We start from the raw sequence: 19,293 nt of genomic DNA on the forward strand, positions 1-19,293 counted from the left end.
AACAAAGATGTTGTGTCTGCCGAATACTAAAAAATAAATATTAAAAAAATTCTCTCTCTCTCTCTCTCTCTCTCTCTCTTAAAAAAAAAAGCGGGGGGGGGGGCTGGATTTTTTAAAATTATAAAGTCAAACCAAAACAGCAGAAGCACAATTTAGTTTTGAGGACAGGTAAAAATGCTTATAATATAAAGTGTAAATAAATATAATTAAAGAGATGAAAGGACTAAAGATACAGGTTAAAAATTCCTGTTTAAACCAGGAATTACTGATTTAAAATATAATCTGGTCCAGTACAGTGTGCATGCCTATAATCCCAGTAACTTGAAGGTTATGGTAAAAGGATTGCAAATTTGAGGACAGCCTCAGCAAATGACTGAGGCCCTAAGCAACTTAGTGAGACCCTGTCTCAAAAAGGGCTGGGAAGATAGCTCAGTGGTAAAGCATTCCTGGGTTCAATCCCTGGTAATCACCCACCCCCAATTTAATCAGTAGTACACACTTTGTATCCTAACAAGTAGACTGAATCAATTATATAGGTAAAACAGTTAAGTGTTTAGTGTACTTATCTAAGTTTTGCTATCTATTAATAATCATAGTGAGAAATCAGGGAAGGCACCAAAATGTGACCAAAACCAAACCACTGATTTTACTATCAAGGGATTTTAATTATACTTTAGAAATATCAGTAATGGAAAGCAACCTGAAATGAATTATTAAGCTTTTTAATGATAAATGATAAAACAAGAACTAAGATTTTCAAACAATACAGTATTTTTAAAACTCACATGGACTTTATTTTTGGAAAAAATAAGTTACACTGAAGACCACAACTGAAAGAACACTAAGTCAGGGATGATTTTGTTCTGTGACCCTCAGTACAGCAGCTATTCTCTTCACTACTTGGACCACCTGACTGGTGCTTCCTTCTGCTTGCCTCAGAAATAAAATATTAAGAACTCCTATAAAATCAGATGGAAGCCAGACAATATGGAAAGCATATGGAGATTCCTTGGAAAACTGGGAATGGAACCACCATTTGACCCAGCTATCCCTGTCCTCGGTCTATACCCAAAGGACTTAAAAATAGCATACTATAGGGACACAGCCACATCAATGTTTATAGCAGCACAATTCACAACAGCTAAACTGTGGAACCAACCTAGATGCCCTTCAGTAAATGAATGGATAAAAAAAAAAAAGTGGCATATATACACAATGGAATATTACTCAGCATTAAAAAAGAATTTAAAATCATGGCATTTTCAGGTAAACGGATGGCGTTGGAGACGATAATGCTAAGTGAAGTTAGTCAATCCCCAAAAAACAAATGCTGAATGTTTTCTCTGATATAAGGAGGCTGAATCATAGTGGAGTAGGGAGAAAGAGCATGGGAGAAAGAGATGAACTCTATAGAAAGGGCAGAGGGGTGGAATGTGATGAACACCATTATCCAAAGTACATGTATAAGACACAAATTGGTGTGAATATACTTTATATACAAGCCGAAATATGAAAAAATGTGCTCTATATGTATAATATGAATTGTAATGCATTCTGCTGTCATATATTAAAAAAATCCAATAAAAAAAAAGAAAGGAAAAAAATCAGATGGAAGAAGCTACTCTGACAGAGCTTTCCAGGTAACCTTTAAATTTTCTAATTTAACTGCTCTGAGACATATGTAAATGGCTTCCTTCACCTTAGTTCAAAGCCAAAACAAAGAAAGACCCCACCAATTTGTTTTTGCTGAGGAGTAGGTAGTTTTATATTATTATATTTTGGAGTTCTAGTTACTTTTTAGCAGAGAAGTCACAAAGCTGTTGGCTTCTTCCTTTACTCTCACTATTCTTACACTGATGAAAATGTTTACCAAGACAACTCCTATTCTCATAGACCCACCAGGGTATACCAGAAATCCATTCTTCAGTATAATCACCAATATTCAAGTACTACTAAGGCAGACAAAAATGAAAATGAAACTGCTTAAAAGCAAACAAAAGAGCTGGGGCTGTAGTTCAGTGGTAGAGAGTTTACCTAGCATGTGTGAGGCATTGGGTTCAATCCTCAGCACCACATAAAAATAAACAAATAAAATAAAGGCATTCTGTCCATCTACAACTACAAAAATAAATAATTTTTAAAAAGCAAGCAAAAACCTGTACTTGTTCTGAGGATGACACTATAATTGCACAATGAAGTGCAGTTGAGATTTTATCTACTGCCTTACAGAAGGGTAGGCAACATGACTTCTTTGAATTACTCTGGAAACAGAAAACAAGTACTATTTTCATTTTCCAAGAAAAAAGAGGTGAGCATCTTGGGATCTGGAAAACAGCTCAGAAACTAGTGTAAATGAAAATATAATTCTTCAGGGGCTGGGGATGTGGCTCAAGCGGTAGCGCGCTTGCCTGATGCGTGCGGCCCGGGTTCGATCCTCAGCACCACATACCAACAAAGATGTTGTGTCCGCCGAGAACTAAAAAATAAATATTAAAAATTCTCTCTCTCTCTCTCTCTCCTCTCTCACTCTCTCTTTAAAAAAAAAAAGAAAATATAATTCTTCAAACTACAAAAACATAGCAGTGCCATATATTTGATATATCCCCTATGTTTACTAAGAAAAAGCTCAGAAATGCTTTTTCAACTGTTAACATCAGCTGAGACAAGGCAACTGATTTCTGAAGGGAAAACACGTCTCTTTTCTGACTTTTCCACTACTAAAAGTTATTTTCACAAAAATGCAAAATGGCCATTTAAAAAGACAAAAGTATGCTTTTCAATCACAGATGGTAATCAAACTGAAATCCAGACCAAACTTTAGAGAACCCATTCCTAAAGTAAGGTCCAATCTTAATTTACAACCTAAATTATATGCACCTGCCTAGGGAAGGTACTAAGTCCACTTTTTCCAGATGTAAAGAATTATACCTTCTACTTAAACAATAAAAGGAAAATGAGAATTCATAAAGTTTAAATCTTACAGTGAAAAATTATGTAAAAATAAAATGTTCCATAGTAGAGGGAAAGGGAAAAAATAAACTCCAGTAAAATAAGAGTATAATTTACTTTCTCCTTAGTTAGGACTTCAAATATTAAGGTCCTTCAAGTATCACACTTAAATTGAGACAACAATAGTTTAAAGCAACAGAACAAAACTGATATGCCTAACTATGAAAAGTTGAGGCTAAAAGGTATGTTTAATATTGAAAGAAGAGGGGGCAAGTGTTGTGGCTCAGTGGTAGAATGCTTGCCTAGCACGGTCAAGGCCCTGGGTTTGATCCGCAGCACCACATAAAAATAAATTAATTAATTAACGATATTGTATCCAACTACAACTAAAAAATAAATATTAAAAAATATATTGAAAGAAGAGGGCGGGGGACAAAACTCAGTGGTAAAATGCTTACCCACTAGCACTTTATGTGCAAGGCCCTGAATCATTCCCCAGGACTGCACACACACACACATACATATACACAAATTAAATATAATATGGACATATTATATAATTTACAATACACCAGAGAAAGAGGAAAGCAAACATTTCTAATTATGACTAGTTAATGCAAAATAAGTCTATTTTCTCATTCCTTCAACATTATAATTTCATTTTATTAAATGGTATTTTTTGTTTTATGTATTTTGAAATTACACAAGTTACCATCCATTTTCTGAAACTTGCTACTCCCTCCTTTTTAAAATTCAGTTTCCTTTCCCAGCTAGATATTGCATGAAGGCATACTGTTTAATATGCTTCATCCAATGTATGTGTTCCATGTCCTCTGCACTACCTCTCCATATCCTACAGCCCCCATCACTTGTTTTAGGAAGCTGACTCAAATACTTTTCTGAACAGTGACTGTTTTCATTTAGCTTTTTTTTTAAATATATTTTTTAGTTGTAAATGGACATAACACCTTTATTTTTTCATTTATTTTTATGTGGTGCTGAGGACTAACCCCAGTGCCTCACATGTGTCAGGCAAGCACTCCACTACTGAGCCACAAATCCAGCTCCTTCATTTAGCTTTTATAAATCAGAATTTTACTTAAATTTCCTTGCAAAAGTATTTGTAACTTCATGCCTCTCCATCACAGGTTTGCCTGAGTTACTACCAATTAAAGAATATTACTTCAGGTCTTAAGACTCTGACCCTTCTAGAATATTATTTGATTACTATAACACTGTGATCAATAAAATGTATATTATGATATAATAAAATGTATGTATTTGGTCTCTGCCTCCTGGTTCCTGGCCCAGAGAATTCCCCAAATAACAGAAATTCTAGGTGCATCTTTTGTTTTAATATTTGATCTTTGACCCCAGTTTCCCACACAGAGCTCCCAATCTCTTGGGATTTTTCTAGATGGCCATGTGTCTTCTGTTCTAATAATGCAACTCTTGGTGGACACTTAGGAAGAGGCTGGTCACCAGAAAGACAAAGCCATGATGAAAAGTTTTCCCCATCCTCCAAGAAGAGGAGATAGGCTGAATATGGAGTTAATAACTGATTGTGTCTATGTGATGAAGCTCCCATAAAACCCCTGAACCATAGGGTCTGAAGAAATCTGGGCTCAGGAACACATGGAGGTGTCTGGTAGAGTGGTGATCCCAGAAACTACATGGAAGTTCCATAACCCTTTACACTTACTTTGCCCTATACATCTCTCCTATACTGCTGTACTTTTTGTAATACCCTTTAAGATAAATGTGTAAACGTTAAGTACCTTCCTGAGTTCTGTGAGTCACTCTGGCAAATGACTGGACCGCAGAAGGGTATTATGAGAACCTCAATGTATAGCTGGTCAATCAGAAATTCTGGAGAAATCTAAAGGAGAGGCAGTCTTGTGGGACTGAACCCTTAACCTGTGAGATCTGACACTAACTTCAGGTAGAAAGTGTGAGAATTGAACTGAATCATAGGACACCCAGGTGGTATTAGAGAATTAGTATGGGGGGGCGGGGAACCCTACCTACCTATGTAGTTCAATTAAGTGTGTTGTCAAAATACAGTAAGACAGAAACAGTTTATCATTTTTGTTTTTTCCTGTTATATAGTTCCTTCACTGATTCCAAAAAATAAAAATAAATAAAAGAACAAAGTAAAACAAAGTCTCTTTAAGATTTCAAATACCAAGCCAATTAATACTTAACTGTTTTCTTGATGGCTCTGTGAAGCAGTATTACAGAAATACTACTGATAAAAAAACTGTTATAAAAACCAAACCACCAGTCAGTTAAAACTCTTCAGAACCTTAGTAAGTCAGTCTCCTTAAAAAATTACTTTATGGTGGTGTACACCTGTATTCCCAGCAACTTGGAGGCTGAGACAGGATATTATAAGTTCGAGGCCAATCTGGGCAACTTAGCAAGGCCCTGTCTCAAAATGAAAAGGGCTGGGTTTGTGATTCAATGGTAGAGCACCCCTGGGTTCAAGTCCCAGTATTACAAACAAACAAACAAACAAACAAAGACACAACATTACCAAATATAGGCATTTTTTCTTTAAGAAAGTATAAGAGTCTCATTTTCATGTATCTGTTAATTAGAGAACAGGTTACATTAGGACAGTTAGGTCCCAGGCACTTGTAGCACAACTAAGAATAATGAAAAATGCTCTGGCATCTGCAGATTGTTTAATAGAGGATAAAGGAAGAAATGGTAAGAATATGCTAAAAGTACTAGAAATATAAAACTTTTATTCTCATGGAAAGAGAATCAAATGGTGCATTTACTCATACATATTAAGATTTTATTGCTATAGGTTAATAGAACCAACCCATTATTTAAACTCCTGTAGGAAAAAAATAACTGTTACTATGGATAAAGCTCTCTAGCTTCCAACCCGTTCTTTCCTAATGAAATAGTTGCTTTTAAAATTCAACTTTTTTGTTGTTTTTGGGTACTGGAGATTGTACTCAGAGGCAAAATCGATCACTGAGCCACATCCCCAGCCCTCTTTTTGTATTTTATTTAGAGACAGGGTCTCACTGAGTTGCTTAGTGTCTTGCTTTTTGCTGAGGCTGGCTTTGAACTCATGATCCTCCTGCCTCAGCCTCCCAAACTGCTGGGATTATAAGTGTGTGCCACGGCGCCTGGCCTGTAATTTACTTTTGATAACAGAAGTTTCTTGGAACAGAGCTACCATGTTATTGCAGAAAAGAGACTTCTCAAAGTGAATCTATATACTACTCATTTATACCCACCTGTTAGACCAGATGTTGCTTCAGGAGATGATATATTCTGTGTTGGTTTTTCATTTCTCTGGTTTGGTGAAGAAATTATAAGCCTGTCTTGCCCCCTGACACTTATTTCTGTTTTGTTACCAATTCCCTTTAAAATAAGGCAAAGTAAAAATAATTGATTATCAGGCAAATAGCATCATGGACTTATAAAGATGGCTTACCTTGATCATAATTTGCTTGAATTTATATGGCCTTTAATTACATTTAATGTATCCTAGCTAGTATTGAAACAATTTTATTAAGGTATCACAGTATATATTCTAAAAGGTACAATAAAATGATGTGGAAGGTAAAAACTATCTAAGTCTAGACAATAAATATTCCTTAAAAATGAGTCTATTTACCCTATTTTCTGTCATAAACAAAATATTTTCTAGTCTGAATTATTTCTTCCTTTACACATATAATAGTAAGATAATTCCAATCATTTTCTTTCAGCAAAGTAATAAAAACAGAAAAATTGACATGGCTTAAGAAACAAGAACATCCTTAGATACAGAAATATCATTCATAATGATCAAAATGTGACCAAATAAACAATTTGGAGAAGACAGAGGAAGATACAATTAATTGAGGTCTCAATTTAGGTATTTTTAATGTAATGGAATAGAAGTAAAGAAGTAATTTGTTAATGTATATTTTAAAATAGAGTTTTAAAAATTCAATTTTATCTCAAATCTTAAGTAGCATTCTTGGGGGAGGAGGAGTGATAAAATTTGATTTGTGCATACAGAAACAGATAAAAGTAGCTCTAAGAATAAAGCCAATTCACATTTTTTAAAAGGTGCAAAATATTCATTTGTCATGAAAACAATCAAGTAGAAACTGTAAATTAAGCTTCTGCAAGTAGTTTAGCCTTACTGAAATCCGTTGAACTTACGGCAGAAAATATATTACTGCTGCTGGGCGTGGTGGCACATGCCTGAAATTCCGGCAGCTTGGGAGACTGAGGCAGGAGGATTATGAGTTCAAAGCCAGCCTCAGCAACCTATCAAGGCCATAAATAACTCAGCAGACCCTGTCTCTAAATAAAATATAAGAAAAGGGTTGGGGATATGGCTCAGTGGTTAAGCACCCCTAGGTTCAATCCCTAAGTACCAAAAGAAAAAAAAAAAAGAAAATATATTGCTGATGGGGCATTCCTATATTTAATTAATTATTTTAATGTCCACATGACTATGTTTGAAAAAAATAAGCACAGAATTCTTTAAAGTGCACGTGTGTGAGCTACAACTAAATCAAAATCATAAACTCAAAATTTTGGGATGTTGGCGAGAAGGTATATAGATAATACTAAAGTTATGAAAGAGTTTTAATGTCTTGAAGCTAAAGTATATGTGTATTAAATAGAGGCCCAGGGCAGCCTGATGGAGACAATCAGTTTGTAGAGGCTATTTCTACCCATTACCCAAGTTATCACCACAATTAATTAAGGGAGGGACAAACATAGTACTGGAATTTCTCTAAAATGCAGTTAGACAATCTAAGCCAAAAGGGGTCTAACAAAACTGCTGGTACAACAGAACAGGCCAGCAGGCACAATTATTACAGTAGTTTTTATAGCAGTGGCTAATTCAGATAACTGAAAAAAATAATTTTAATAAGAAGCAAACTTTGCAACAACAAAAAAACCTTAACTATACAAACTAGAAACAGGCAAATTGCCCAGTTTTTTCCCATGACTTTTGGGAGCTAAGCTCAATTTTGGCTGCATAGCTCAAGATTAATCGACTACAGATGGGAATATTACAAAAGAGGGGAGAAAAAACAGAAGAAAAACAGTCTTTTTGCCTATGTATTCTTTGTGGAAAGAGTAAACATGATTGTATATTTTAAATGTGGTAGATACAAAAAGCATTTAAATATATCCTTATGTTATTATTTTAAACGCCAAGGTTAACTGTGTTTAAAATACCCTTCCCCAAGAGTCCATAAAAAAAGGAGGTTACCTTTGTGGAATAAACAAATTGATCGATAAATTTCCCATCTCCTGTTGCATTCTGAAGAGCAAATACTTGTTCAATTTTCACAACTGGAGACATGTTACATTTCTGTAAATCCAGGCTCCCTTTGTGCATTGTAATGGAAGCTGGTAAGGATTTCCGAGCAGCTGCAGTTTTCCAAGCTATTTTAACAGGAGGTGGTTCTTCTTCTTCCACGCTTGTGTGCCGCCTCTGGCTCTGTCTCCGAATCTCAGTCCTCGACTGTGAGGAGGCCACCTCCCCAGCATCAGTTTGTTCAGGCTGAGTATTCAGCACAGATCTGGGTCTCCGGGTTTTTTTAACTTCAGTCTTGGAAGCAACATTCTTTTTTGCTTGGGATAAAACCTCTTCAGGCTGTTTATCAATATAGATGAAAGTATACTGTTCTATTCTTTCTTCTCGAGTCATTTTCAATGCTTTCTCTGCGTGGGCGATGCCAATATCCCATTGGGCACGTTCTCTCTGTGGTCGGGGTTTCCGAATCTTTAAAAAAGTTACAACCATTATGTGACATGCTTTCATCTAGGAGGTACACTAAAACCAACATATATCCTATTATCTTTCCAGTGTACATTAATATTTTGAGTTCAAAATAACTGAATGTTCTAACTCCATAACTTGTGACAAATTAGCATTACTCTATTAGATAGCATAAAGGTCTATTTTTATATCCTTCTTTGGACCACTCTGCTGCACAAGTCCCCAAGAGGGAGTCGTCCTCATTCATATTCATAAAAAGCTATCGATAACAAGGGAAGAGAGAAGAAGGATTACAAAAATAATTACTTCTTGTAACCAATTAACACTAACATTAAAAATGACCCAAAGTTTCTATTTTCTCTCCATTTTTAGGGATTCGGGGTAGGTAAGTCAGGGTGCTGTGGAGAGTGATCACCACATCAAAACTACCTGCAGAAAGCTAACATTTAAAGATGTACTGCTAGTCTGTACCATAATGCAGACAGGACAGAATGAAGCAAAAGGCATGAACACAAGGAACAAGATGAAGAAAAACAGGTATGTTTGAAAGAAAAATAAGCTTGGATCACAATTTCCACAGGCCTTTTAAGTCCAGGACTAATTAGAAGACTATATTGGCAAGAGATAAGAAAGCTCAAGGTGTATGAGATGAATAAAACAGGTATAGAAGTATAGGAGGTGACTGAAAAAATTAGGAGTTATTCAGATAGCTAAACTGACCGAAACTAGTTAATAAAACTATGAGATGGTATTGTCTATGTCAAATACTGATATTTAAATCTATAAAATGTAAACCTGATAAAAATTAATCAAAATCTGTGGCAAAACTTAGCCTTTAAAGTATAAAAATGTCAAATTTCTGAATCACAAGAGACCCACATTGTAATTAGTTGAATTTAAAATCTCTGGGCTGAGCATGCAGCTCAGTGGTAGGACACTTGCCTAGCATGAGCAAGGCCCTGGATACCATCCCTAGCACACCCCAAAACCAACCAAACAAATAAACCAAAAATAGCTTGACTAGACAGATCATCAAGAGTTTACATCAAATTTCTATCCACCACCATATAAATCATATTTCCTGGTTCCATCACTTGTAAAGTCTTTATTTTCTTAAAACAACTTTCTTAATTAAGAGTAAAGAAGAATTTAAAATCTTTAGGCTGAGGATGTAGCTCAGAGGTAGAGCACTTAACTAGCATGCAAGAGGCTCTGGGTTTGATCCCAGCACTACACACACACACACACACACACACACACACCAAACAAAAACAAAAATAAAAATCTAACACATACACACACAATTAAATTTAAATTTTTAAAAAGGAGGAATAACGAGCCGGCATGTCTACAGTCCCAGCGGCCCTGGAAGCTGAGGCAGGAGGATTGCAAGTTCAAAGCCAGCCTCAGCAACTGTGAGGTGTTAAGCAACTCAATGAGACCGTGTCTCTAAATACAATACAAAATAGGGATGAGGATGTGGCTCAGTGGTAGAGTGCCCCTGAGTTCAATCCCCTGTACCCGGCCCACCCCCCCACAAAAAAAATAGAGGAATTACTTAACAATGCTAAAGGAGGAAAATGATTAAAAATCCCTGGCAAACTCTACATTTCACTAACATGTGCTCAACATACAATTTACAGAATTGTATTAAGCAGATAGTTAAGGTTTATAAGAGTAATACGTTGTTTATATAACAATGTTTTTATGTAAAACTTATTAACGTACTTACAAACTTACTGATCATTTACAGTTATTAAAACTGAGCTTTAAAAAGTTAAAAATAACAAATCATTCTAACAGTTGTCTGAATTCAAGTATGAAAAATTATTCTAAATTATTAAATTCTTTAAAAATATATACACCAGTTGTGGTGGCACATGCCCATAATCCCAGAAACTGAAGAGGCTGAGGCAAGAGAATTTCAAGTTTGAGGCTAGTCTCAGTACCTTAGCAAGATCTTCAGCAACTTAGTGAGACCCTATCTCAAAATAAAAAATAAATTTAAAAGAGGACTATAGATCTAACTCAGTGGTAAAATGTTTCTGGGTTCAACTCCCAGTATCAAATTAAAGAACCTGGTATGTACCTTTGTGGGAAAGCATTTGATCAAACCCAAGCCCCTGGATTTGATCTCCAGCACCCAACCAAAAAAAAAAAAAAAACCAGACTAATAAACATATTAATAAGATACTGAGTTACCTTTTGCTTTTCAGAGTGATTGCTGGCTTGTTTGGTTGCCTCAGCCAGTAATTCTTCATATTGTTTATGACCTTTATATTCCCGTACCCGCTTTTCATGAACCCATGCCCTCTCTGGCTGGTTGCTAAAAAATTGAACATGATATTCCCGGGCACCTGTAAATAAAAATTCTTATTAATCATTTCAGAATGTAAGCATCCACATACACTGCCAAAAGGACCTCTACCCCAGGTTCCTCAGTATCACTCCCATTAAAACCCAGATATTTTGAATTATCCAAAGATATATCCCAATACTTACCAATTATACAACTAATAGCTATTGTAAAAATCACTCCAGATGATTAAAATCAGAGCAGCAAGTTATAAAAGAACAAAAGTAGGAAGTCTGCTAATTATCAGATTTATTTTTATTTGCCTCCAATCTTTTTACAAACCAACTAGGGTATAAATTAATAATGTTTCCTTCAAAAAATCTTTTGAGATGTTTCCTCAGACTTTTAAAAGCCAAATACTAATCAAGTTGTTCTTCTAAGCTAAATAAATGTGAGGCTATTTCAGGGATTCTGTGAGGTCAAAACCATTTTCATAATAATTATTTGTCTTTCTCATTATGTTGACGTTTACATTTTTGCTAGTGCAAAAACAACAGCAGAAGAGACTGCTGGCATCCTAGCACAAATAGAGACAAACAGAAGGCCCCAAACTGCACCACTGTTACTGTGTTTTTCATAGCCATAAAGTGGCACTTTTTTTAAAAAGTCTATTTATCACTGTTGAAGAGGTCCAAATTATTAATTTTACTAAATCTTGGGCCTTGAATACAGGCCCCTTCAATACTCTGTGTGATGAAATAAAAGAATTAATAAAACACTTTTGCAGATAGGAATATGCCTGTTGTCTTGAAAAAATACATTAGTGTGATTGAGAAGCAGGGTGACTTGGCCATGTTTCCATAAATACTATTTTTACTAGAAAGTGTGACTGAAAGAACTACAGTAATTCAAACTTGAGTATTTGGCAGGTATCTCCTTGAAAATGATCTTTCTTACTTCAAGGAAAACAACACTATTTTTGCCAATAATAAAATCTGATCTTTCAAGCAAAATTAGAATTCTGAAAAATTTGTCTTTGCTCCAGAGTCTGCCAGGTTCCCAATAATCAATTTTTAAAAGAATATCTATAAGGGAATGTGTCAATATTTGAAAAAGCCACATGATTCAGGAACCAAGAGTTTTTAAATGGGCAATACATGCAAGATGTTATAAAATCATGAAAGATAAAAGATTCATACAAAGTGCAAGTAAAACCAGTGAATTTTTATGTAACAAAGTACAAAAAGCTCATTGAAATTATTTCAGATTCTACATTGTAATTAACCCACCACTTGTTGAGCTTTGGTTTAATATCAAAGAAAAATATCCACAATTATCTAAAAAGGTTATTAAAATACTCTTTCCTTTCCCTTCTGAAAATTTGTTTGAGGTAGTATATTTACTGTAACCAAAACAATAAATTATGACAGAATGGAGAAGTATCAGAATCCAGCATCTTCATTAAGCCAGAGACTAATGAGATTTACAAAAATGTAAACAATACCACTTTTCTCATTAATATTTATTGGGAAAAAGGTTTTTCAAAAAATTTAATTAATATAAGAAAGTATTATTTTAAATAAATTAGTACATATTTTTAAAAATTTCTCAATATAAATAGTAATAGATATAACCTACAAAATTATACTTTGTATACAACCAGAGATATGAAAAATTGTGCTCTATATGTGTAACAAGAATTGTAATTCATTCCGCTGTCACATATAAATAAAAAAAAAATCTATAAACAAAAACATTTTGGTAAAAAGAGTCCTGGGACCAAAATACCCAAGAACTGCTGTTTAAGAGCAGTGCTACACTGTGCACTGTGGCAAATATCTATAATTCCAGCTACTTAGGAGGCTGAGGCAGGAGGATTGAAAGTTTAAGGAGGATTGTTAGCCTTGGCAACTTAGCAAGACCCTGTCTCAAAATAAAAAGGGCTACGGATGAGATGCAGTGGTTAAGCAGCCTAGGTTTAATACATGGTACCAAAAATAAATAAATGTTTAAAAAAAATTTAAAAAGAAGGCTGGGAATATAGCTTAGTGGTTAAGCATCCTTGGGTTCAATCCCTAGTATTAAAGTCTTAGAAGCACCAGTGGTACTTTGAAAGCATGGTCCGAATAAGCCAGACCGTAACAAACTAAGTAATAGAGATGACAGTAAGCATTTAGAAACTATTTTATCAATTTGATATTATCAAGACACCTAGACATAAGGTCAGAGATCTTGTATTCTGTATTGGAATGGGGTGGGGAGGCTTTCATTTTTTAAAAATAAGCTTTTTTAATTTTATATAAGTATTGATCTATGGTGGACTAAAAACTTTAAAGAACAAAAACTGGTCTTCTATCAGAGATAATTTGAAAAACACTGTTCTAGAGAAAAAGTATCAGATCAATAGAAAAATGAAGGAAATGGGTCTTCTCAAAGAGTCCATGATAATTCAGGTAGGGAAAAAGACAAAACATAGATGTGACTAGAAAAACAATGCAGATAGGCTGAGAGTGTACTGATGTCATCAACTAAAATCTATTACAGTTTAGGTTTGACACATCTTATTATACACTAATGAAAAATGCCTTATCTAAGGCATTATTTTGGAAACAAATTAACATTTCATATGCAAAATAGCCTAATAGGAGAGAAACACACACAACCTAGATTTCCACATTTAATCTGAGAAGAAAGAACCAAGCACAAATCTAATTCTAAAAAAATCAAGGAAAATTTATCAAAAATCCAAGCAACTGGGGCTGGGGTTGTGGCTCAGCAGTAGAGCGCTCCCCTAGCACGTGCGAAGCCCTGGGTTCGATCCTCAGCACCACATAAAAATAAATAAACAAAATAAAGATATTGTGTCCAACTACAACTAAAAAATAAATATTAAAAAAAAATCCAAGCATCCAATTTAGGGGAGAAAAACAGAAATATAACCTAAACTAATTAGGTGAGTTTGGAGGTTAGATGGATTGGTATAGGAAGTAGAATTAAAAGAATCTAGCACATAATCTGTTCCCAAAAGTCAAAGTTACTCATTCAGAAGCAAACATAATTCCAGTGGACTTTACAGTTAAAAACACAAAAACTAGAATTCATAGGGGACATAATATCATTTTCATCTCTATTTTCTTTCTTTCTTTTTTCTTTTTGTGGTGCTGGGGATTGAACCCAGGGCCTTGCGCATGTGAGGCAAGCACTCTACCAACTGAGCTGTATCTCCAGCCCTTCATCTATATTTTCAACTCTTCCACTGAATACTTACTTTAGAGGAAGAAGGTCAGACAATCTGCCTATTTGTTAGTGCTTTTTTTTGTAACTAAAAACTATAAGAGGGAAACAAAAACCTTAAGACATGAAAAACAAAAAAAAACAAGCAAATCTGTTTCTGAATAATGAACTAAATTTTCTACAGAAAAATGTGAAAAAACCTTTTTAGGGAGGAATACTGAGAATTGAACCCAGGTGTACTCCACCACTGAGCTATATGTCCAGCCCTTTTTTATTTTATTATTTTGAGACAGGGTCTTACTAAAGTTGCTAAGGCTGGCCTCAAATTTGGCCTCCTCCTGCCTCAGCTTCCCAAATCACTGGGATTATTGGAGAATGCTACAGTGCCCATATATTTTTATATAAGAAAAATAAGGCAGGACTGGTGTTGTAGCTCAATGGTAGAGCACTTGTCTAGCATGTGTGAGGCACTGGACTTGATCCTCAGCACCATATAAAAATAAATAAACAAAATAAAGGTATTGTGCTCATCTACAACTAAAAAATATATATTAAAAAAAAGAAAAATAAGGCAAAGATAAAGCCATTTAGTTTTAAACTTAAAAAATATTGCTGGGGTTAAAAGTAAAAATAGAACTAGAGATATGAAAAATTGTGCTCTGTATGTGTAATAAGAATTGTAATGCATTCCGCTGTCATATATAAATAAAAAAAATAAAAAATAAGTTACTTAATGCACTTTGTTAATTTTAATAATTGTTTTATAATTTTTAAATACTGTTATAAATTTTTTAAAATGTAGTTTTACAAATTATTACTGCAAACTACTCTATTTTCAAGCAGTAGACATGAAATACTTTATAAATAAAAGCAAATTATTTAGTAAAAAAAGTAAAAATAGGTATCATGTAATACTAATTAAAATTCTCAATAAAAATCTTTATTTACATATCTATTAATTATACAAACAGAAAAGGAATTACCTCCAAACTTTTAATTATAGTTACATATTCTGACACTTTGAAGTTGAGAGTATGTGCACCACCCCCCACATACACAGGCTTAAAAAACTTTTTATTAAAGTACAATATGTACAGAATAGTGCACAAATCTTAAGCGTACATATACTGAATTTTCACAAACTGAGCACGCTCATATAGTCAGCATCTATATCAAGAAGTGGAGGGGAATAGAAAAGACAGTAGAATTACTTGGTCATAACTTTCCTAGCCTTGTATTTATATATATGACAAGGGCAACTCCACATCATGTATGAATGACCACAAGAGTGGGAACCTAACAGAATAAGATTATGCATATTCTGCAGAAATATATTCTACTGTCATGTATAACTAAAAATAAAATAAATAAAATGAAACAAATGAAGTGGAAAATGCCAATCGATCCCCAGAAAGTTCCTTTTGTGGCCCCCTTCTAGTTACTATCCAACTCCCCTTCTGTGCTTTGTTTTTTCCACTTCACATGTCTATTTAGCATACTATATATTTTAGTTATTTATCTTATTTACAGTCTGTCTCTTCAACCAGAATGTAAATATCATGAGGGGAGGGATTTTTGATCCATTTTTTCAAGTGCTATTTCTCCATCTCCTTAAGCTATGCCTCACATGTAGTCATTACTCTAAATATTTGTGGATCAAATATTTGTGTAAATATTCGTGGAGCAAATGAATGAAACTCTGAAAAAAAATACTAAATAAAAAACCTATCTGTCAATAAGTAAGTGGATAAAGAGAACATGCTATATCATGCAATGGAATATTATTCATCTACCCCCGTATATACTTGTTAGGTTTATTGAACACAATATTTTCAAAAGCAGAAAAAGCATTTAATTTTTAGCTTTTAAACTTAAAATGAGACCTAAACAATGAAATACAACTGAAAATAGAAATGTTATCCAAACATCTTTCAACATGGTCTTGCAAAGAATTTTTATTATTATTAATGGTGTGCAAAACCATTAAATACACTTCCAAGACTAAGAATCTAGTATCAATAATTACTAATAACAATATAGAAACCAACAATTACTATATATGATGAAGAAAAAATTTACAAAATAACTCAGATAATAAGCAACACAAAAGCTTCCCAATCATCAGGTATGAAACATAATCAACAAAATTTTTTATGTTGTGGTTTTTTTTTTATGTTATGTTGGTTTTTAGAAAAACTGTCAGGAAACTACTTCCTTTAATATCCTACAAAGCCATATGAGAGCATACTATTTGATGATAAAAAGGGATAAAGTACTGATACATGCTAAAATATGGATGTACCTCAAAATCATGCTTGGTGAAAGAAGTCAGATAAATAGGAAAATCTATAGAAAGGCAGTAGTTACTCATAGCATAGGATTGGGGGTGGGGTGTGACAACAAATGGATATAGAATTTCTTTTGGGGGGTGATAAAAATATTTTTTAAATTAGGTTGTGGTGATGGCTGTACAACTCTGTGATGTACTAAAAAATATTGAACTGCACCCTTCAAAGGGATAAATTTTGTGGTATGTGAATTATATCTCAACAAGACAAAAAGAACATTTTAGATTTTTATCAAAATATGCATTCTTTTTTAACCTAAGTTCTCAGATTGCTGGTGGTAATAATAAACAAAATCAGTTTTTCTGGCATTAAAGTTAGGAGACTGCCTAGGGGATACCAGACTGGATTAGTTTTCATTAACATAACTAAGTCTAAATACTTCCTTTAAAATACAGATGAGGCATAAATTGTGCTCTCATTTGTATCTCATAAAAAAGCTGAAATCAGAAGATTTTCAGGAAGAAATTAAATATGAAACATCTCAAAAGAATGATCCCTTGAGGTGAGAACTGAAGACCCACCACTCTCTTAGGATACAATTTTTGAGAGTATTCTGGAGGCCCAGATAGGGACAGGAATTGTTTTATTTTAGAAGACTTGGCTGTCTTAGAGAATCCTATCTTTTCTTCCCAACTCATAGAATCATGGGTTATTAGAGGTGTGAGGTGCTTCAGAGATACTGTTCCAATACCCTTCTTATATAAACACATGAACAACAATTGCCTCCCCCAACTTCTATCAACTATGACAGGATAAATTCAAGAGATTTCCCTCTGACATCTAAGTAATGTTCAATAGTAGGGGTTATAGAAAGAGGTTTCTTTGAGACTACTTATCTGAAACATAGGACATAATACTACCTACTTCATGGTGTTGAGGCTGTAAGAATTGCAAAAAGAAAACACATGAAAAAAAGTACACACTCAACAATGCTGGTTTTTCACTTCTGCCACACTAACACTTCTATTCTCCCAACTTTTAATCAGCACATAATACTGACAAGATGAAAAATGGTCAAGACACATTGCTATATGAAGGCAGATTCTGGCCTACATAGCAAAGTTTCATGGATATGGCTGATGGTGTTACAAACCTGATATACCAGACTTAAGTGGACCCCCCCCCCCGCCTCTTTCTTAATAGAACCAACAGAATTGTCTTTAAGTGAAAGAAAAAAAATTAGGTGCAAAGCAGTCATAGACAATGAGGAACTCAACATACAACTAGAGCGAGTTCACAAAGCAAATATCCAGGAGTAAGTTTTGAGCTCAAACATTCCTTGGGCTACAAAGCTAGTCCCTTCCTAATGCTACAATCTCAGGAATCTAGTCCATATCATGTTTTGGTTAAGAGAGAGAGAGAGAGAGAGAAAGAGAGAGAGAGAGGGAGGGAGGGAGAGAGAGAGAAAGAGAGAAGTGTAAATATATCTTTTCTTAATTTTTGACATTCTTAAAATTCTATGTTATATATAGACAGATTTAAGCTATGCTTCTATGTAATACCAAACATATAGGGAAGCCACAGTAAATTTACAGATTCAAAAATGGAGCAGAGAAGGGAAAAAGCATCCTGCAAAATTTATCAAGTTGAAAAGTACTTGTCTGGGTAAAAAATAGTACTATGTATAGGAGAAAATGATGGAAATAAAAATGTTCAAAGAAGACTTGGGGGGCTGGGGATGTGGCTCAAGCGGTAGCGCACTCGCCTGGCATGTGTGCGGCCCGGGTTCGATCTTCAGCACCACATACCAACAAAGATGTTGTGTCCGCCGAAAACTAAAAAAAAAAAAAAGAAGAAGAAGACTTGGCCCATACCTGTCTCAGATATTCAAGAGACTAAGACAGGAGGATTGCAAATATGAGGCTAGTCAGGGCAACTAAGCCCAGAATCTGCCTCAAAAATAAAAAGGGGTAGGTATGTAGCTCAGTGGTGGGGTGTATGCCCGCATTAGGTTCACTCCTTACTATTTCAAAATAAATTAATTTAAAAAAAATTTTAAAAGGGTGTGAGAGATATTATAAGCAAATGAAGCTATTATAAGGGAAAATAAGGACTACATCAGTTATAGAGGATCTCTGCAAGTTAAGATGACTATAATTATTCCACTGGTCACCAAAACCTAATATACTTTTAAAGCAGATTGTACATTACACATATATTCTTATATTCACATACATTTAAAATTCACTTTTATTTACTACCAACTTTCTATTCAATATCTATTTATGTAATTTCTTACCTCTTGTATTAATTTTGGTATGAACCTCAAGCTGGGGATCACTTGAAACCATACAAGGCCACCAAGGATAGGTTCCCACCTTGGACCACACAAGATCTCCAACCTGGAACTTAACACCAGTGGATACTTCTGTTGTTGGAACAGAAGACAGTCCTGGCTGAATCTACAGGAAAAGGTCACAAAACTCCCATCAGAAATTTTTCTTTAAAAAAGAAACCTTATACTATGTAAGGTACCTTAAAAATGCTAACAATGTAAAATTTATCTTCAATTATACTTTTATCTGATACCTGCTACCTATAACTACCAAGGAGAAGAAGAGGAAAAAATTAATAAGCCTCAAATATTAAAAATAAGATGAAAGGCTTCTGTTGCTAAATTGCTGATAAGGCATCTTGAGGATTTATGTGAATAATAAAAAAATTGATGACAGTTTTTAAATGGAAAATAATGCACGGTTAAATATCTA

At 34.3% G+C, this 19,293-nt stretch overlaps 1 protein-coding gene across 5 annotated transcripts in view; it reads right to left on the reverse strand.

Moving 5' to 3' along the window:
- NSD3 (nuclear receptor binding SET domain protein 3) overlaps positions 1-19,293 on the reverse strand; it is a 108,585-nt gene that overhangs the window by 44,002 nt on the left and 45,290 nt on the right. For all 5 annotated transcript variants that reach the window (XM_081269512.1, XM_081269514.1, XM_081269513.1 and 2 more), the window contains exons 4-7: positions 18,825-18,987; positions 10,910-11,064; positions 8,195-8,710; positions 6,207-6,333 (exon numbers count right to left, since the gene is read on the reverse strand). In XM_081269512.1, the coding sequence (XP_081125638.1) occupies positions 6,207-6,333; positions 8,195-8,710; positions 10,910-11,064; positions 18,825-18,987 (961 nt within the window). The remainder of the gene's footprint in view (positions 1-6,206; positions 6,334-8,194; positions 8,711-10,909; positions 11,065-18,824; positions 18,988-19,293) is intronic.

This window comes from Spermophilus citellus (genome assembly GCF_964194105.1).
Source record: "Spermophilus citellus genome assembly, chromosome: 16".
Taxonomy (NCBI): domain Eukaryota; kingdom Metazoa; phylum Chordata; class Mammalia; order Rodentia; family Sciuridae; genus Spermophilus; species Spermophilus citellus.